The sequence below is a fragment of the Oryctolagus cuniculus genome, chromosome 2 (assembly GCF_964237555.1).
Source record: "Oryctolagus cuniculus chromosome 2, mOryCun1.1, whole genome shotgun sequence".
Classification (NCBI taxonomy): domain Eukaryota; kingdom Metazoa; phylum Chordata; class Mammalia; order Lagomorpha; family Leporidae; genus Oryctolagus; species Oryctolagus cuniculus.
The window spans coordinates 117852855-117874877 of NC_091433.1; the positions used below are offsets into that span (position 1 = coordinate 117852855).

The 22023-nt window shown below is 44.5% G+C and overlaps 1 protein-coding gene across 1 annotated transcript in view; it reads right to left on the reverse strand.

Moving 5' to 3' along the window:
- The window catches only part of DNAH6 (dynein axonemal heavy chain 6), a 315521-nt gene that overhangs the window by 55493 nt on the left and 238005 nt on the right, over positions 1 to 22023 (reverse strand). Inside the window, exons 59-61 of the mRNA XM_008254187.4 lie at positions 16413 to 16593; positions 6738 to 6917; positions 3808 to 4041 (exon numbers count right to left, since the gene is read on the reverse strand). Coding sequence (XP_008252409.2) covers positions 3808 to 4041; positions 6738 to 6917; positions 16413 to 16593 — 595 coding nt within the window. The remainder of the gene's footprint in view (positions 1 to 3807; positions 4042 to 6737; positions 6918 to 16412; positions 16594 to 22023) is intronic.

Below are 22023 nucleotides of genomic sequence, written 5' to 3' on the forward strand. Positions count from 1 at the left end.
GGATTTCATAAGTACAACTTGAGGAATATAGTGACTATTCCCCCCATACTCGCCCTCCCGCCCGCATTCCCACCCCTCCTGCTCCTCCCTCTCCCATTCCCAGTCCCATTCTCCACTAAGGTCCATTGATTAACTTTATACACAGAAGACCACCTCTATCCTAAGTAAAGAGTTCAACAATTTGCATGAGAAAAAAACAGACCCGTTCCTCAGCAGTCGAGACAAGGGCTGTTCAAAGTCATTGCATCCTGAATTTCAATTTTTTAGAAACTTAATTAACTTTAAAGAGGCACCCAAGAATGATACATCTTTTGTGAGCACTTAGACATAATTATAATACAATTCTTAGAGGACAGAGGTCCTGCATGGGAAGTTAGTGCACAGTGACTCTTATTGTTAATTTAACAATTAACACTCCTGTGTGTGACGTAAGTGATCACCCGAGGCTCTTGACATGAGCTGCTACGGCTATGGAAGCCTTTTGAATTCGCAATCTCTGTCAGTATCTAGACAAGGCCATAAGCAAAGTAGAAGTTCTTTCCTCCCTTCAGAGAAAAATACCTCCTTCTTTGATGACATTTTTTTTTTTTTGACAGGTAGAGTTATAGACAGAGAGAAAGGTCTTCCTTCTGTTGGTTCACTCCCTAAATGGCTGCCACGGCCGGCATTGTGCTGGCCCGAAGCCAGGAGCTTCTTCCTGGTCTTCCATGCGGGTGCAGGGCCCAAGCACTTGGGCCATCCTCCACTGCCTTCCCGGGCCACAGCAGAGAGCTGGACTGGAAGAGGAGCAGCTGGCACTAGAACCCGGTGCCCATATGGGATGGCAGTGCCGCAGGTGGAGGATTAGCCAAGTGAGCCACGGCGCCGGCCCTGATGACCACTTCTTTCCACTTAACCAATTTTTTTCTTTTTTAAGCTTTATTTATTTACTTGAAAGGTGGAATTGCAGAGAGACAGAGGCAGAGGCAGAGAGAAAGGTCTTCCATGCACTGGTTCACTCCCCAGATGGCCGCAATGGCCAGAGCTGAGCCAATCCAAAGCCAGGAGCCAGGAGCTTCTGGGTCTCCCACGTGGGTGCAGGGGCCCAAAGACTTGGGCCATCTTCTACTGCTTTTCCAGGCCATAGCAGAGAGCTGATCAGAAGTGGAGCAGCCGGGACTTGAATCAGTGCCCACATGGACGCCAGCACTGCAGGCGACAGCTTTACCAGCTACGGCACAGGGCCAGCCTCACACCAGTGCACTTAATGTCACCCTGAGTGGTGACTTTTCCAGAAGGTTTTTGATTTGCTTTGTCCAGATTCAGAGGAATCACTATTTATGGCAGCTATAACGGTGTGAAATATATTCTGTAGATAATAAGTAGTGAAACTTGAATTTTTCCTTGAACAATGGACTGCAGAATGCAGGTTATGTTAAGAGGCATGAAAACAACATTCATTCATGTGTCTTTCTGCATCAGAGGTGCTGAGTGATCTGGTGCATTATAACCTTATTTTGGAAGGAACTTATTATTTTTTTATTTTCCAAGTGGTAAGATCTTAACACGGGACTTGTTTCAACTTAAAGCTACAAGCTGCATTGCCTCTAGCAAGTCAGTTCGTCCTTGGAAGCTTCCTTCTCCTCTTTAGCTATGAAAGTCCTAGACGGCATCTTCTTCCTGCATAAGGTTGCTTTGTCAACTGAAACACCCGTTGTTTAGCGTAGCAACTTTCATCAGCTATCGTAGGTGGAGCTTCTGAATGATATTCTGCAGAGTCTGCACCAGCACTTGCGCTTCTGTGTCACGGGGAAGGCTTCTTTCCTTAAACTTCACGAGCCAACCTCCGCTAGCTCCAAACTTTTCTTCTGCCGCTCCCTCTCCTCTTTCAACCTTCCTTGAATTGAAGAGCTGGGGCCTTGGTCTGTGTTAGGCTTTGGTGAAGGACATGTTGTGGCTGGTTTGGTGTTCTATCCAGGCCTCCACAACTTTCTCCGTTATCAGCAGTAAGACTGTTTTACTTTCTTATCATTCGTGTGTTTACCAGAGTTGCACCTTCAGTTTCTTTCAGGAACTTTTCCTTTGTGTTCACTGCTTAGCTAGCAGGTGCAAGAGGCTGCGATTTCAGCCTATCTTAGCTTTCAACAGGCCTTCCTCACGAGGCTTAATCATTTCTAGCTTTTCAATTCTAGTGAGAGCAGTGTAACTCTTTCTCTCACTTAGGCACTTAGAGACCATGGCAGGATTATTAATTGGTCTCATTTCAATACTGTTGTGTTTTAGGGAATGGGGAGGCCCAGAGAATGAGAGAGAGAAATGGGGAAATAATCAGTTTGTGGAGAGTTGGGATATGTGCATTTTATTAAAGTTGCCATCTTGTATGGGCACCGGCCCATGGCCCTCTGAAATAATTACATTAGTAATATAAAAAATAAATTATTGAAATTCCCATACACCTTCATGAGTATTCAGGCGCCAACTCCCACCTCATAAGAGAGGCTGAGATGGGAAGAATTCTCTTTTGGCCACAGACCATGGTTGGGTGTGCTATTCAGGCTTTCTCTCTGGGCAGCCCTCTGGCCCACTCATGATGGGTGTTTCTCTGTGGGAGGTGGCTCACTCTCTCTCATGAATATATGCTTTCTCTCCCACTATTAAGTAAGTCCCTACCTGTGTGTGCTACGACACCTTGTTTACAATTCTTATCTCTGTGTAAGGCAAGCACATGGAATAGAAATTAAGACACCCATGCCCACTTCATGGTGGAGAGATCTGGTCTGGGCTTGTCTTGCGCACATGGGGCACTGAGAGTCACACAGAAACGTCAAGTCCAGCCTCCCAGTGATGTGCCGAGGTTCAAGTACTGGCAAACTGGTGCAGATGTCAGGTCTGCGGGGAAAAAGGGTGGGGTTCCAGACTGGCAGGATAGAGTCAGGAGCTTAGGCTAGAGTGGAAACGGAACTGCAGGCAAAGTTCGGAGGCTCATGACTAAGGAACCCTAGGTTTCTGGGCTACTCAGCCCACTTGAATGGGCTGGAGCAAGTTAGACAAAAGGATAAAAGTGAAGGCGACTACAGCAGAACTCATACTGCTGTATCACAGGAGGTGACAGTCAAGTCACTGTATTCTTATACTTTGTATTAAGAGACATCTAGGCAAGAGAGGCCATGACGCCACAAATGGTATTGCAAAATCTGTGAATTCCAACTTTTACTGGATTTTTAACAAAAAGAGTCACTTATTTATTTGAAAGACAGAGGAACTGAGGCAGAGAGAAATTTTTTCATCCACTGGTTCAGCCTCCAAATGGCTGCAATGGCCAGGGCTGGGCCAGGCTGAAGCCAGGAGCCTGAAACTCCTATGTGAGTGGCAGGGGCCCAAGCACTTGGGCCATCTTTCACTGCTTTCCCAGGTGCATTAGCAGGGAGCTGGATTGGAAGTGGAGCAGCCAGAACTGCCACGGGATGCTGGCATTGCATACGGCGGCTTAACCTGCATCACCACAGTGGTAGCCTTGGACTTTTCCTCTTCCCATCTGTAAGATGACCAGCTTTTCAGGGCATGTTCATATCTATTAGCTGACTGGTCACTGCTGACATCCCTTTTCGACATGTGCAGACATCAGTGTGAAAGAGGTAAAGCATTACCACAGTACACAGTGGAGGCAGAGCTGAGTAGTAATGGGGCCTCCTGAGCCACAACTCCCTCTCCACTGGACCACACGGCCAAGCATGTAACCTTCAGCCACCAGAGTCACCTTGGAGCACTAGCAGGTGCTTGTGGGCTGCATCTAGAACAACCTTCCCCTCCTCAGAGCAAAACAAGTACCTTTTCCATTCCTGCAGAACCCCGGAGGAAGAAATTCCACTCAGTTTCTGTTAGGAATCCCTGCTGGCGCATGATCTCCACGCAGAGCATGAAGCTGTAGATGAGCTTATGCTGTTCAAAGAGGCCTCTTGAAATATTGACATAGGCAGTTAGGAGGGTCTGCTCCAGCAGGATGTGCAGGCGGTGCTGGAGATCATCTGTTTTCCTGGAACTCTCGATTGTTGCATTGAACAGCTGTGTGAGAGACAGCTGCATCAGTATTTCGGATTTAATTCAGTCTCTGCAAAGAAAAAAAATCCCTGCTCCTACCTTCCCTTTCCTGTCCCTTCTTCCTCTATGGTCAGTGATGAAATAGCAGCACAGGGGGCGAGTACTGTACTACGAAAAAGTCTAGAATCCATCCCAAACTGCTCTGTAATATTTATTTTCTGCACTCCCCTTTCTCTACTTTTCAGAAATGGACAAATACGTTCTTGATATTATTTAAAGGAGATCATCTTGATATGAGACAGAAAATTTCAGAAAGTGGAGGTGACCTGGCAGGACTAGTTTCTCATCTCCAACTCAGACTTGATAAACCCTTAACTGTGGGGTAGGAAATGTAAGGGCAAGTCAGGTTATATACTATTCTTAACATTTCCCCAAGATAATTTTTTAAAAGAGAGAGAGGAGAGAGAGCAGAGAGAGAGGGGAGAGAGGAGAGAGAGAGAGGAGAGAGGAGAGAGGACAGAGAGAGAGAGAGAGAGAGGAGAGAGGAAAGAGAGAGAGAGGAGAGAGATTGATTTTCCAGCTGCTGATTCCCTCCCCTAATGGCCGCAACAGATGGAGCTGGGCCATGCTGAAGCCAGGAGCTAGCAACTCCACCTGCTCCACCTGGTTCTCCCACGTGGGTGGCAGGGGTCCAGATGTTTGGCCCATCCTCTGCTGCTTTCCCAGGCCCACGAGCAGGGAGCTGGATGGGAAACGGAGCAGCCGGACTCCAACTAGAGCTCTGAAATGGGAAGCCGCGGTTGCAGGGAGCAGCTTAACCCCTCCGTGCCACAATGCTGGCCTCCCCCCAAGACAATTCTCATTTTAAAAAAGCTTTATTTTTGTTTGAAAGGCAGAGTGACACACAGAAGAGGGGGAAGAGAGAGAGAAGAGAGGAAGAGAGAGATGCTTTCCATCTACTGGTTCGCTCCCTGTATGGCCAGGGCTGGGCCAGGCTGAAGCCAGGAGCCCAGAGTTCCATCCTGTTTTCCTATATGGGTGGCAGGGGCCCAAGTACTCAGGCCATCGTCTGCTGCTTTCCCAGGAACATTAGCAGGGAGCTGGATCGGTTTAACCTGCTATGCAACAGCTTAACCTGCTGTGCAACAGTGCTGTGTATCTCCCCCACTCCCCAAGATAATTCTTAGGGTATAGAAAGAATGTGCTAGGATTCACATTGAAATTAAGAGAAACTGATCTTTAAAGGACACTTCCACCCTCATTCCCACCTGGAAAGTTTGAGAGCAGGCCCCTACCCAAATGTGTCCCACCTTACAAGGACGCTGGGAAGACAGGAGTTGAAGGATGGGGTATGGGAGGGTCACAGGTAGCCTTACCCATTTCCTGCAACTCCCGAGAAGTGTGGAAGGCAGATCTAAGATGTGTGAGGAAGCTGGGCAGAGCCTGAAACCATGGTCTTGCCTGGAAGCCACGGGGTAAGGGGGCATCACAGCGGAGACTGCAGGAAGCTCCAACAGGGTTTAGAGGGGCAGGTGACTCACGTCTCAGGACCCACAGCCTGAGGCGGCAATGTGGGAGGCAGGCCTGCCCAGTCCCTGGGACCAAGATGTGTTGCTCCTGGGCTGACCAGACAGAACAGAACAGACTAAAAGCTGGAAGCCCCCTGAGAGGTCCAAGGCACATCAGGGCCAAGAAGTGTACTTTACGCCCCCCACCCACCAAGCTTTGCACTGCCATTGTCAGGCTTCTCTGCTATCCCTTCTGCCTCCATGATGGGACGCAAAAGGAAAACAGTCTGATTGCGTCAGTCTCCTCCCCCAGAGACAGCTCTCCCTTCCCCCACACTGAAAGGACTGGAGGAGGCACACAATTATTGTAGAGGTTTTGGAGAGTCCTCGTTGATTCTCCTGAAAACTGGGTCAGCAGAAGATGGTAGAGTTGTAGGTTGGAAGACTGCTGGGAATGCAGTGTTAGGAAAAGGCCCCCGCCAGCTGGAAATTCCGGGGCAGAAGAGGGCTGAAGATGGCTCCTGGAGAGGCGTGCCGAGCTTTTCTGTGGAATCAGCAAAGCAAGTTCTCGTCTCACTCTGGGAAGCCTTCACTGCCAAAGCTTTGGGACACGGAGTTTGGTTTCGGGACAACAGAATGGTGCTGCAAAGGGCAGGAGGGGGTGAAAACCTCACATATGTGATAAACCAAGAAAGTAAACAGTCCTGTGGCGACTGTGGGGAAGGAACAAAGGAAAGAGATCCTTTTAAGCCAGAGCCAGGGCTTGGGGAAGAATCTGTTATATCAACAGTTCTGGGAAAAAAAAAACCCAGAGGCCAATTTGGTTAAGTTCAGTGCTACGAGGCCCTTGAGCTACAACACTGAAAACATTAACAGTGGCAAGGAAGCCAGACGGCTGCAGAGCAAGCTTAAGGAAACAGCACAAAGTGGGGACTCCTGGAAGAAAAAAGAAAAGCAATCAAGAAGGGAGCTGAGTGAGGGGGCTGAGGAAGCCAAGAGACAGGGAAGGTTGCCAGCAACTTTCTCCTCTTTCTCTGTAGAGGACTCCGTGGGGGGATCCGCCCTTGAACTACATGTCTGGACCCCAACTCCCGGAGGATTTTATTCCATAACTGGACTCACAGCTTGTCTCAGGCAAGAAACAACAGGGTTTAAAGGGAAGCCAAAGACAGGAGAGAGGAATTTCACTGACAACAGCAGCAGCACGCTCACCTGTTTAAAATATTTTAACGAATACTGGTACATGGGGTCTATCTCTGAGAGGCTTGCAATGACAAAGTACATCACGGAGCCCTGGGTGGCCACTGGCCGGTACTTTTCTCGTGCGACGTTGATCATCTGTTCCGTGGACTCTGCTTCTTTCAGCCTGGTTTTAATGGCACCGGACGTGATCTGAACAAACATACAGTAAAATTCTTAGGGATCGGTTTCTGAGAAATAGCAGAATTTTTGGAATGTCACTCAGTCAGATCTAAGGAACATGGGCAGAGTGAGTTAGTGATTATAATGAGGGGGTCCCAGAAGGAATAACCGAGCCTCAGGTCTTGGGGACCCTCGTCTGACTCAGCCGACATCATTGCTTCCAGAGTTAGGAATGGGCAGAAGGGAATGGGCAGTATGGTAGCCCTGAACAAAGTGGAGCCGTGCTCTTCTGAGATGCATGACTCAGTTTCTTCTGAGATGTCAGTGCCAACACAGTCCACTCAACTGCTCCCTTGTTTCCTTGAGAGAAGCCCAGGGCACACAAAGGAAAGGAGGGGAGGGTGAGAGGATACTGAGGAAAATGCCCAATCGAGGGGGCTGGAGAGAAGCTGGAAGGAAAAGGTATCGTACCTCAGCCTGGAAAACCCATGGTTTCCCTTTCTTGGGGCCTCGCCCCCACAACTTTTCAGTTGTGGATCTACCTAGGTGGGGATATCCTTTGTCTCTAAAATGGACCAGGGCAGGAACCATGACCAATGCCTCCCAGGTGAAATATAATGTGGGCTGTACATATAATCCTAAATCTTCTAAGTTTATTAAAAGTAAAAAGAAACAAGTGACAATTTTTAACAATGTATTTTGTTTGACCTGAAATAATCAACATATTATATCAACATAAATATCAATATAAATTATTGAGAGGTTTTCTATCTTCTTTGGATTAAATATTTGAAATCTGGTATGTAATTTACACTGACAATGCAGCTTAATTCAGACTTCAGACTTCCTACATTCTTTTTTTTTTTTTTTTTTTTTTTGGACAGGCAGAGTGGACAGTGAGAGACAGAGAGAAAGGTCTTCCTTTTCCGTTGGTTCACCCCACAATGGCCACTGCGGCCGGCGTGCTGTGGCTGGCACATCGTGCTGATCCGAAGCCAAGAGCCAGGTGCTTCTCCTGGTCTCCCATGGGGTGCAGGGCCCAACGACCTGGGCCATCCTCCACTGCACTCCCGGGCCACAGCAGAGAGCTGGCCTGGAAGAGGAGCGACCGGGACAGAATCTGGCACCCCAGCTGGGACTAGAACCTGGTGTGCCAGTGCCGCAGGTGGAGGATTAGCCTATTGAGCCATCGCACCGGCCCCTACATTCATTTTGTTAAGCTTAGACTATTTTTCTGGCTTTTTTTTTTTTAAAGATTTATCTATTTGAAAGGCAAGAGTGACAGAGAGATGGAGAGAGGGAGAGAGGGAGAGAGGGAGAGAGGGAGAGGATATCTTCCATCAGCTGGCTCATTCACCAAATGGCTACAACAGCTAGGGCTAGGCCTAACCAGCAGCCAGAAAGTCCATGTGGGTCCCCGTGGGTGGCAGGGGCCCAAGCACTTGGGTCATCTTCTGCTGCCTCCCACACACATTGGTAGGAAGCTGGATCAGAAGCAGAGCAACCAGGACCTGAACCGGCACTCTGATATGGGATGACATCATCACGTGCTGTGGCTTAGCCCGCTGTGTCATGTCAGCCCAGGCCAATTACATTCCATGTACTCAACAGCCACGTGTGGCCAGCGGCTCCCTACCACATGGGCAGGTCCAAGTCTAGGCTGTCACCGCAGTCCTTGGAGAACTGGAGTAGAGGGATTCGGTGAAAAAGCTGTGTCTCAGAATAGGAAGGATAGAATTCCCTGGTCAATGACCCCTCAGGAATCGGAGCATAGAACAAAGGGTAGAGCTGAGTGGGAAACTCCAGCGTCAATACTGGACTCAAGCTTTGCTACATGAAAGGAAAATAGGAAGTTGTGATGAGAATCCACACTTCTTTCATCCTCGAGGAGTACAAGGCTCTGGTGATACAGAACCCAGGGCTAAAGAGCAAAGCAAAGTAGGCAATTTTTGCCTTTATGCCAGAGAATATTAAAGCACTATATACTTTAGTTGGGTTTGGCAACTGCTTGTAGACATTATACAATAGAAACTTGAGGTTTCACTGGTGCTTCGAGAATATGAAATGTATATTTGAAAGGTAGATGTGGCGGTGGGAGGGCTCCCCTCTGTTGGTTTACTTCTCATATGCCTGACATAGTTGGACTGGGTCAGGATGAAACTGGAGCCAGGAACTCAAACCTACATGGGTGGCAGGAACTCAATTACCTGAGTCATCGCCTCTACCTCTCCCACGGTCTGTATTAGCAGGAAGCTGGAGTTAGGAGCAGAGCTGGGAACTGAACCCAGGTCCTGCAATGTGGGATGCAGGTGTCTTAACTGGCATTTAACTGCTTGACTAGATGTCCACCCCTGAGACATATTTTTAAAAAAGGATTCTGGGAGTTGAGGGGAATTTAAGCTGTAGGTAGGAAGTGGCAAGAAATGCAGGCAAAGAACAATCAGCCCAATCTCTATGCTAAAGAGAAAATGTCTCAAAGTTAACTCTTTGCAAAGAAAGAAAGTAATAATCTTATACATGAAGATGGCAGTCAAAATGCATGCATGTAGCTCCACTCTCTACTGAAAGGGGGGTTGAAAAAGCAGTGTGAATTCATGAAGATAGAGAATGGAAGAGGAACTATCAATAAAGTGTTGGGAACTAGGGAGCAGACAGAAGAGTGGAAGTGGTCAAACAGACCCGGGGAAGTGGATTCCCAAGATGGACAAAGGGGGAAAGTCAAGGAGTCACCGCGTTTGTGAAACAGAAGCTTCCCCAAAGACTTAGGAGTTAGCCACAAGCACTTAGGAAATGGGAAGGGCCTAAAGCAAGAACTGATTTTAAGTCCTCCATTCCTCTCCCTGACTCCATCCAGCCAGCGGATTGCCCTGTCCCTACCTGGGTAGGAAGATCGAAGTTTCCTCCTGAAGAGAATGAGAGTTTTCTGAAGGCAGACAGGCACAGCTGAGTGCCAGTACCGTCAGTGGAAGCAGAGCTACTAGGTGGATGTGGGCACACTGGATCTGCCTTTATGAAGGGAGCCAGGGGTGGGGGAAGGCAGGCAAGGTGGCTTTTTATAACAAGCCTTATAGAAGTCTTTTATTCTTTAAGCAACTTGCATGTAAAACCTTGATGGAAAAAAAGGGATCAATAATCAACTTCCAGAAATTAAAAACTAAGAAAGAATGAATAAAAAGAGAATCAAGAGACCCACGAACAACTAAGCAAAAGGAAGAAGGAAATGGGACACCCAGCATTACTTGTTTATAATTTCAATACTGAGATCTAAAGAGACTGTAGGACACTAAGCAGTCAATCATTTTGACACTAACAAAAGGCTAAGAATATAACCTTGAGTGCTCCTTTTTTAGTAAAGTCAAAGGGACATTTTAGTTAATTATTTTTTTTTCTCCAATGAAAATAATTTTATAGGTTGTGTCCTAACATACACTTTCTGAATGATGACTTGAATCTGAGAAATAATTCACTGTAAGATTACATGCTTAATGTTGAACTTCCTTTTACTATAGCACATTTTTAGTGAGTACCAATTAGGTTAAGTGCCATGTTTAACCCCTGGAGAAGGAATTTCAAGATCATCTCGTCACAGAATCTCGCTGCATAGAACTTAACCTAACAAGAGGTAGGGCGTGCAATTGGATCACTTTGGAATATGGTAAATATCAACAAGTGCTGTAGTAGAGGTTCAGATAAAGTGCTACAGAAATTAGGAAGAAGAGATCAATTCCAGCTGGAAATACCAGGGAGGCTTCCTGGAGCAGGTGGCATTAACATGAATTTATTAGTGTGCTTTCCTTTCAACTTATAACTTTCCCCAGTTCTTTATATGACATGCTTTACTGAAAGATTGCAGAGGAGATGAGAGATAGAATTGTCTACAGTTTCTTTACTCTGGTTGGTACAGAGGCCTGGCAGCCAGGTGCATGCTTTGTGTGTCCCTGGCAGTTTCCAGATGGCCCCAATTCTTGCTTTAAAGCCCTAATGGCCGAATAGGGAAAAGATATGCTGATTCTGACCAGGCGAATACAGCAGAATAAAAGCGGAGGAAGCGAATTTCCGGGGGAGATTTAGAGAGAAGTTTGCAGTGGAAACTCTACAGAAAGAAGAAGAATGCCATGGAGCAGTGTGGAAAGTGCTGATGTGCAGCAGTGAGCAGGACATCACACACAAATCACACATCTGGGAGCTGGAGGAGACACCAGCCTCTGAGAGCAAAGTGGGAGCAGACTGTGGCAGCCCATGCCACTGGTGATGTAGCATGAGGGAGAACCTTACGGACCACACTGACTGAGTCTGGCCTGGACCCATAGCAGAGGGGCAGGGTACTCACCTAATCCAACAATGAAAAGCACAGTTCTTTTTCTCCATTCCCCACAAGGGCACCAGGCCACCGATAGGGGGAAGGCTACCTCTTGACACCAGTAGAGTCTGCAGTGGCTCTCATGCATGTGACCAGGGAATTATACCAGAGGGAGAAGGCCACATTTCCCACAGATTTTGAGTCTGGCTGGAAGGGCTGACAGGGCAGTTGGTACCCTCTTAGGATTGTAGGTGCCCCCATCCTCTCAACCTATCACAGGCTCTGGGGCACGAACTGCCAAGGCAGCTGGCTCTGGAAGCGACTCTGCTCTCTGTGTGGATGGGGGAGGCCCCCGGGGCAGAGACGGAAATTCTCTGTACCCTATGACTGTGAGAGCACTGTGCACTGTGACTGTGGGAATTCTGTGACTGTATTATAGGGTGGGGGGTATAACTGGATCTCTTGACAATCACTGTGTCTGGTAGCAGAGGCTCGGAGCTCCATGACTACCTGGGGTGGATCATTGTAGAGGGTTCCTTGCTCACACTGAGGGCTACACAGATCCTTTGTGCGGTTTATGAGCCAGCATGGATGGGGGTTGTACCCACTGTGGGATAGCCCTAGTGAGACCAGTCTGCAGCGGGAAGAGCCTGGCATGGGCCTGACTTGGAGCCATGTGGGAGACAGTGTACCTGCCAAACTAGAAGAGGTTCCCCCTGAACACCCTGCACTGGCATCCTGTAACAAGCCAAGAGATGGCGGGTGCCATTTTGGACATATCTAACAGCTGAGGTAGCTCATGTCCACATGTCCAGCAACCAGAGGAGTAGACACACCTTAGTCTGGGTGGGAGAACTGACAGGGGGATGGGTGCTCATGACTGTGGGAAGCTTGTGAGCTTGTGCTGGGACTGCGAAAATACTGTGGCTGTGTAGGAGGGTGCAGGGCATGGCTGGGACTTTGGGTAGTCACTGAGGGTGGCTCTACATGCTTGGGGCTCCCTGGTGAGGGTCATTGCTGTGGGACCCATGTTCATACAAAGGACTACAAGATCCTTTGTGTGGTTCTTGGGGCTGCACAGATGAACACTGTACCCAGAGGGGCTGACACCCAGGCACTGGTCTCATTTGAGTAGAAGAGGTGACATGACACTACACCACTGAAGCAGAACAAACTTACCATCTGATTTTTTTTTTAAGATTTACCATGCCCAACCTAAGTGTCACCTTGGACACTCCCTTCACCCTAGAGCATTGAACAGAGAGCTCCCTGTCCACACCCACCACATACCTCAGGGTATTCACTGAAAAAGCAGACACTCCACTAAGCCACAGAGGAAGAGTCCAAAGGTAAAAGTCATCACAGGGAAAAAACAAAACAAAATATCTCTACAAATGGGAAATAATAAATGCAGCAACTCAAGAAACAAGAATAAGGAAGACAACATGCTGCACCCAAAAGAAGACAATACCTCAATACTAGAATGTGAAGATGACGAGACTGAAGAAATGCCAGAAATGGAATTCAAACAATTGATCATAGGATTACTTAGAAGTAATCAGAAGCAAATCCATGAACTAATGAAATCTGTATGTTACATGAAAGAAAATTTCTCCCATGAAACTGAGATCTTACAGAGAAATCAAAATGAAATCTTGGAAATGAAGAACTTAATAGAACAAATGAAGGCTTCAATGGAAAGCCTTAACAACAGACTTGGTGAAGCAGAAGAAAGAATATGTATCTAAGTTAGAAGACAAAACTCTGGGCTGGTGCTGTGGCATAGTGGGTAAAGCCACCCTCTGCATTGCCAGCATCCCATATGGATGCTGGTCTGAGTCCCAGCTGCTCCACTTCCAATCCAGCTCTCTGCTGTGGCCTGGGAAAGCAGTGGAAGATGGCCCAAGTCTTTTGGTCCCTGAACCCATGTGGGAGACTTGGAAGAAACTCCTGGCTTCTGATTGGAGCAGCTCTGGCCATTGTTGGAGTGCCAGAGTTTTGGAGAGTGAATCAATGGATGGAAGACTTGCTCTCCCTGCAATTGTCTTTCAAGTAAGTGAATACATTTTTTTTTTTTAAAATATAAATCTCTGGAAATTTTACATTCAGATCAAAAATAAGAAGAGGAAATTAGAAAACTAAAAAATACTGTTGAGATACTATCAGATATCACAATAAGGGTTCTAGGAGTACCTGAAGGTGTGGAAAGAGAGAAGGATTATAAGGCCCTTTTTAGTGAAATAATAACAGAAAACTTCTCTAATTTGGAGAAAGAAAGGGACATCCAAGTACAGAAAGCACATAGAACTCCTATAGACATGACCAGACAAGATCTTCACCACAACACATTGTAGTCAAACTCTCCACAGTAAAACATAAAGAGAAGATTCTAAAATGTGCATGAACGAAACACCAGATTACTTTCAGAGGAGCTCCAATTTGACTCACAGCAGACTTTCTCATCAGAAACCCTACAGGCTATGAGGGAATGGCGAGATATAGCCCAAATCTTAAGAGAAGAGAACTGTCAACCCAGAATATAGTAGCCTGCAAAGCTTTCATTTATGAATGAAGGTGAAATAAAGACCTTCCATAACAAACAGAAATTGAAAGAATTTGTCACCACCCATTCAGCCCTACAAGAGATGCTTAAGGATGTGCTGCACACAGAAACACAGAAACATGGTCATCACTATGAAATAAGGTAAAAGAAGAAAATCTCTCAGTAAAAGTTCAAAAGGAAATTCAAAGTAAAAATAGGAATATTTTTGGAAAAATGGCAGGGTAAAGTCGTTACTTATCAATAGTCACCTTGAATGTAAATGGCCTCAACTCTCCAGCTAAAAGACACAGACTGGATGAATGGATTGAAAAAGAAAACCCATCTATTTGCTGCCTACAAGAAACACATCTCAACAACAAAGATACGCATAGACTGAAAGTGAAAGGATGGAAAAAGATATTCCATGCCAACAGAAACCAAAAAAGAGCTGGAGTAGCCATCCTAATATTAGACAAAATAGACTTTAACATAAAAACTGAAAAGAGACAAAGAAGGGCACTATGTAATGATTAAGGGATCAATTCAACAGGAAGATATAACTATTATAAACATATAAACACCTAATTACAGGGCACCTGGCTATTTAAAAGAAATGTTAAGTGATCTAAAGGGAGACACAAACTCAAATACGATAGTATTGGGGGATTTTAATACTCTGTTTTCAGCAATGGACAGATCAACCAGACAGAAAATCAGCAAGGAAACAGCAGAGTTAATTGACACTATAGACTAAATGGATCTAACAGATATCTACAGAACTTTTCATCCTACAACTGCAGAATACACATTCTTCTCACCAGTGCATGGAAGTTTTTCTAGGATTGACCACACACAAGTCACAAAGCAAGTCTCAGCAAATGCAAAGATTCAAAATCATGCCATGCATCTTCTCTTCCCCCAATGGAATGAAGCTGTAAATCAACAACTCAGGAATCTAGAACATATGCAAACACATGGAGACTGAACAACATGCTCTTGAATGGACAGCGGGTCATTGAAGAAAAAATTCAAGATAAATAAAAAAATTTCTGTAAACAAATAACGATGACAATACAACATATCAAAACTTATGAGATACAGCAAAAGCAATGTTAAGAGGAAAGTTTATAGCACTTGGTGCCTACATCAAGAAGTTGGAAAGGCACCAAATCAATGAACTATCAATGCATCTCAAGGATCTAGAAAAACAACATCAAACCAAGGCCAAAACTAGTAGCAGAAAAGAAATAGAGAATAAACAAAATTGAAACAAAAAAAAACTGTACGAAAGATCAGCAAAATGAAGAACTAGTTTTTTGAAAAAATAAACAAAATTGATAAATCATTGGTACAACTAACCAAAAAAAGACCCAAATCAATAAAATTGGAGATGAAAAAGGAAATATAACTACAGACACCACAGAAATAAAAAGAATCATCAGAAATTACAACAAATTGCAGCTCAATTCACAATTCCTTAGATATGGAATCAAACGAAATGCCCTGTCTACTGAAGACTATCTAAGGAAATGATGGGATATATACAGCAGGGGATACTACACAGTGGTAAAAAAAAAAATCCAGTTGTTTGCAACAAAATAGACAAAAATGGAAAACATAATACTTAGTGTAAGTAAGCCAGTCCTAAAAGGACAAATACCATATGTTCTCCCTGACCTGTGATAACTAATAGAGCACCTAAAAGGTAATCTATAGAAGTAAAATTGACACTTTGAGAAGCAATGAATTGGAACGGCATTGTCTCAACAGCTGAGGAACAGTTTTTTTTTTTTTTTGTTCCCATACTATTTGTTGAACTCTTTACTTAACATAAAGTTAATCATATGTGTATAAAGTTAATAGAAAATAGATTTTAGTAAAAAAAATAAGAATGGGGAATAGGAGAGGGAGGAGAGGGCATATATGGTGGGAAGAATCACCATGTTCCTAAAGCTGTAACTATGAAATGTATGAAGTTTACATTCTATAAATAAAAGGTTTTTGAGAAAAAAATTCACAAATCAATAAATGTGGTACATTACATTAACAAATTGAAGAATAAAAACCATATGATTATGTCAATAGATGTAGAGAAAGCATTTGATAAAATATAACACCCTTTTATTGTAAAAGCTTTAAGCAAATTGATATAGAAAGAACATTCCTCAACACAATAATATATGACAAATCCACAGTCAGAATCTTATTGAATGGATGAGAGTTGGAAGCATCTCCACTAAGACATGGAACCAGAGGAGAACGCTCACTTTCACCATTGCTATTCAATACAGTCCTGGAAGTTTTAGCCAGAGCCATTAGGCAAGAAAAAGAAATCAAAGTGATACATATTGGAAAGGATGAAGTCGAATTATCCCTATAGAAACCTGTGTATGGGGGAACCAAAAGACTCCACTAAAAGCCAATTAGAACTCATAAGAGTTGGTTGGGTATAGTTATCTCAAAAACTAAAAAAGAGGCAGAAAGAAAGATAGTAGGAAAGAGAGGGAGGGAGGGAGGAAGAGAATATTGTTATGTTCTTAGTCTTATCTATAAATCATTTTGAATCTGTTAAAAATTAATATTGAAATGAAAATTTAAACAAAAGCCCATGTAAAACTCTCAAAGACTGTAGCTGTAACTTTTGAAGGAACACATTTTGCTTGACTATAAAAAAAACACTTGCCTTAGAATCTTGGAGTGTGTCGATAAGTTCTTCATTGTCCAGTATATTTCCTTCAGATGTGAAAAGCATTTTCAAGATTTTCTCTTCAATAGCTTTTAGCTGATTTTTATCACTGTTGATCCTTACAATGAGCTTGATTCTTTGTTCTTCCAGCTCGGGTTTCTCGAGCCGCACCACATCACTGGAACCAAAGTTGGAATGCTGGAATTATGTCTGTGTTGGTGTTCTGAAGTTGACTGTTTTTTTCCTTCCACTTATAATAGCTGTTACTCTGAACACAGTTTAACTGAGGATTCACGCTAACTGAATCTGAAGGCACAATGTCCCTTTTTGGCTGGGTTTACACTGTGGCTTTTTGCTGACCATGTGTCGGTTCTGATTCTTCATCTTGTACCTCAGACCCCGGCCCTCGGCCACAGTTCCCACAGCTTCTACTCATCTGAGAAGAGGCTGCTCAATACCCCTTAATCATTCATTTATTTTCTGTCTCTAATGCTGTCTTGTGTCAGGTTGAGGATAGTGCCTGGAACATTTAGTACCAACATGGGAGATTTCAAAGTGCCACTACCACTATGACATTGTTCTTTAAGTCTTAACATATAGATTTATCATTAACTGCATGAAAGTAATCCATTCTCACAGAAAAAATACATAAAATAAGTTCCTGTTCATCAGCCCCATCTCCAAACCTAATCTTTCCCTAGGGGTAACCATTATTTGACATATCCTTCTCTAGCACTTTCTCTATTTGTATATTGATATGTGCACTGACATGAAGTAAACTCAGATATACTGTTAAATGAGAAAATACTATAAAACAATAGGTACAATCTAATATCAATCTATCTATCTATCTCATTAACTGCGAATTCTCTGTGCCCCAAGTGACATATTTATGATGTTGGTTCCTTCCATTTTTAAACTTGGTTTGTCTCTCCAAATAGTCAGGTCTTCATCCATGAAGTCATTCCTGACTGCCTTTTTCATCTTTTATTTTCTTTTTTAAAATGATTTATTTATTTGAAAAATGATGCTGAAATTCATATGGAGGCACAAGAGACCTCGAATAGCTAAAGCAATCTTGTACAACAAAAACAAAGCCGGAGGCATCACAATACCAGACTTCAGGACATACTACAGGGCAGTTGTAATCAAAACAGCATGGTACTGGTACAGAAACAGATGGATAGACCAATGGAACAGAATTGAAACACCAGAAATCAACCCAAACATCTACAGCCAACTTACATTTGATCAAGGATCTAAAACTAATTCCTGGAGCAAGGACAGTCTATTCAATAAATGGTGCTGGGAAAACTGGATTTCCACGTGCAGAAGCATGAAGCAAGACCCCTACCTTACACCTTACACAAAAATCCACTCAACGTGGATTAAAGACCTAAATCTACGTCCTGACACCATTAAGTTATTAGAGAACATTGGAGAAACCCTTCAAGATATTGGCACAGGCAAAAAATTTCTGGAAAAGACCCGGGAGGCACAGACAGTCAAAGCCAAAATCAACTATTGGGATTGCATCAAATTGAGAAGTTTCTGTACTGCAAAAGAAACAGTCAGGAGAGTGAAGAGACAACCGACAGAATGGGAAAAAATATTTGCAAACTATGCAACAGATAAAGGGTTAATAACCAGAATCTACAAAGAGATCAAGAAACTCCACAAAAACAAAACCAACAACCCACTTAAGAGATGGGCCAAGGACTTCAATAGACATTTTTCAAAAGAGGAAATCCAAATGGCCAACAGGCACATGAAAAAATGTTCAAGGTCACTAGCAATCAGGGAAATGCAAATCGAAACCACAATGAGGTTTCACCTCACCCCGGTTAGAATGGCTCACATACAGAAATCTACCAACAACAGATGCTGGCGAGGATGTGGGGAAAAAGGGACACTAACCCACTGTTGGTGGGAATGCAAACTGGTCAAGCCACTATGGAAATCAGTCTGGAGATTCCTCAGAAACCTGAATATAACCCTACCGTTCGACCCAGCCATCCCACTCCTTGGAATTTACCCAAAGGAGTTTAAATTGATAAACAAAAAAGCGGTCTGCACCCTAATGTTTATTGCAGCACAATTCACAATAGCCAAGACCTGGAACCAACCTAAATGCCCATCAACGGTAGACTGGATAAAGAAATTATGGGATATGTATTCTTTAGAGTACTATACCGCAGTAAGAAACAACGAAATCCAGTCATTTGCAACAAAATGGAGGAATCTGGAACACATCATGCTGAGTGAAGTAAGCCAGTCCCAAAGGGACAAATACCATATGTTCTCCCTGATCGGTGACAACTGACTGAACACCAAAAAGGAAACCTCCTGAAGTGAAATGGACACTATGAGAAATGGTGACTTGATCAGCATAGCCCTGACTGCTAATGGACAACTTAATACATTATCCCTCATAGTATTTTTTTTTTTGTCTGTTCTACTTAATATGACTGGTTTAATTCTGTAATTATCACACAGTTATTCTTAAGTGTTGAAAATTAACTGAAATGTGATCCCTGTTAAACATAAGAGTGGGAATAAGAGAGGGAAGAGATGTATAATTTGGGGCATGCTCGGGCTGACTTGCCCCAATTGGTAGAGTTGGAAACATACCAGGGGATTCCAATTCAATCCCATCAAGGTGGCATGTGCCAATGCCATCTCACTACTGCAAGTGATCAATTTCAGTTCACAATTGATCATAATGAAAGGACTAAGAGTCAAAGGGAGCACATAAACAAGTCTAGTATCTGCTAACACCAACCGATAGAATAAATAAAGGGGAGAGTGATCCAACATGGGAAGTGAGATACTCAGCAGACTCATAGAATGGCGGATGTCCTAAATAGCACTCTGGCCTCAGAATCAGCCCTAAAGGCACTCGGATCTGGCTGAAAAGCCCATGAGAGTATTTCAGGCATGGAAAGCCAAGACACTCTGGCAAAAAGATCTCTGTGAGTGAGATCCCAGTGGAAAGAACAGGTCTTCAAAGAGGGAGGTGCCTTTCTCTGAAGGGAGGAGAGAACCTCCACTTTGACTATGACCGTGTCTAAACAAGATAAGAGTCGGAGAACTCAAGGGGCTTCCATAGCCTTGGAAACTCATAACTGGTGCATAGGGAGATTACTGATGCCATAAACAGGAGTGTCAATTGGTAAAGTCAACAACAGGAGTCACTGTGCACTTACTCCTCATGTAGGATCTCTGTCCTTAACGTGCTGTACACTGAGGCTTAATGCTATAACGAGTACTCAAACAGTATATTTCACTTTGTGTTTCTATGGGGGTGCAAACGACTGAAATCTTTACTTAATGTACACTAAACTGATCTTCTGTAAAAAAAAAAAAAAAAAGAAAGAAAGAAATTATCAATTCCCAACTTGACTCTCACTGGGATTAAACATGACAATAGGTCTGATCTGATTTCATCATCATTTAAAAAAAATCATCTATTATTTTTCACTTTATGTTTCTGTGTGGGAGCAAACTGTTGAAATACTTACTTAAGGTATACTAAGCTGATCTTCTGTATATTAAGATAATCGAAAATGAATCTTGATGTGAATGGAAGGGGAGAGGGAGTGGGAAAGGGGAGGGTTGTGGGTGGGAGGGACGGTATGGGGGGGAAGCCATTGTAACACATGAGTCGTACTTTGGAAATTTATATTCATTAAATAAAAGATTAAAAAAAATGATTTATTTATTTGAAAGACAAAGTGAGAGAGAGAGAGAGAGAGAGAGGGAAGGAGGGAGGGAGGGAGGGAAGGAGAAAGGTCTTCCATCCATTGGTTCACTCCCCAAATGGCTGCAATGGCCAGAGCTGAGCTGATCTGAGGCCAGGAACCAGGAGATAGGAGCTTCTTCCTGGTCTTCCATGTAGGCACATGGGCCTAAGGACTAGGGCCATCTTCCACTGCTTTCACAGGCACACTAGGGAGCTGGGTTGAAGTGGAGCAGCCATGACTTGAACAGGTGCCCAAATAGGATGCTGGTGTTGCAGGCTGAGGCTTAAACCTGCTATGTCACAGCGTCAGTGCCTCCTGACTGCCTTTAGAAAAGCTCTGTCCTTGTCTAAGCATATGAACTTACATCTTCCTTCATTTTCCTTTTGTAATTTGCTCGCGGCCCTCTGTGGGAGCTCATCTGTACTAGGCATCACTCTGCCAGTACCCTAAGAGTTTTACGTGGATTATTTATTTTAATACTGTGAAGACTCCCACGGGGTGGGCATTGTGGCAGCATGCAGAGGAACAAAGGGAACCTAGTGGGTTACTTCCTGAGGTCACGTGGCTAGGAGGAGCTGAACTGGGCGTGCACCGGGGGTTGCTGGCTCCAGGGCATGCACTGTGATGCATACAGTACCGTGTACTGACTCGCATGCAGCTGACTGTTACGTGCATGCTGAGTTCAGACACCTTAAAAGTTACTTTCTATAAAAAAAATCAGCCCCTCAAATCCAATTGGTTAGAGAATATTTTCAGAAAAGAGGAGTTGGAAGAATTTTGAAAATAAAAATGAGCTTAGGAAACTGCTTGAGAGAAACGTGAGTCAGACAAGTAGAGAACCAGAAAGGACAGCCTGGGGGGACTGTGAGGCCAAGGTAGAGAATCTGGAAGGAGAAAGGAAGGCTGAAGGAGGCAGGCTCCCAGGGTGGCTTGAAAGAATTCCCTGAAGTTGACATGGGGCCTTGTCCCACCCCAGGACTGAAGACCCGTGGTTGTCAGTCTCTGGGAGGCAGGGACAGGAGATGCTTCGGCATTCAGATTGTGAGGATCCTGCAGAAAGCTGCGATGAGCAGCAGTGCAGTGAGGATGTGCTGCCTGCCCAGGGGCTCACCAGGGCGGAGGGCAAACCTGCCAGTGACGCCTGCCAGACCCAGCAGACCCAGCTGCACCCACACTGGCTGCAGGCTCCGCCTCCTTTGTCAGTGCCATCAGCTGGCAGAAACAGCAGGAAGATTCTGCACCCCCGTGACAGTCTCAGCACTTCCTTGTTCTCATCAGGCTACGTCTCCATGTCCTAGGCTGTCGGTTTAGTGACACGGCCAAGCTCAACTACACATAGGAATAAATGAGTCTGCAAAATGTTCAGCCATGTTCTTGGAATATGTCCATAAAATGAGGCAAAATACCCTTTAGTTGGGAAAGAAGTTAAAGTCGTAGAAGTTAAGCAAGTTAGTAGCTGGCAGACTAATTCCTAAAAGAAACACAGAAAGTGAGACTTAAGGGGCTGTGACTATGGTGAAGCGGGTAAAACCGCTGCCTGCAGTGCTGGATCCCATATGGGCATTGGTTCGAGTCCCGGATGCTCCACTTCTGACCCAACTCTCTGCTATGGCCTGGGAAAGCAGAAGATTGCCCAGGTCCTTGGGCCCCTGCCTCCACAGGGGAGATCCAGAAGCAGCTCTTGGTGGCTGGTTTCTGATTGGCCCAGCTCCAGCCATTGTGGCCATTTGGGGGCTGAACCAGTAGATGGGAGACCTCTCCCTCTTTTTATCTCTGCCTTTCAAACAAACAAATAAATCTTTTAAAAAAAGAGAGAGACTTAAGCTCATTAATGATAAAAAGGGTAAGTCAGAATGATCTTAACT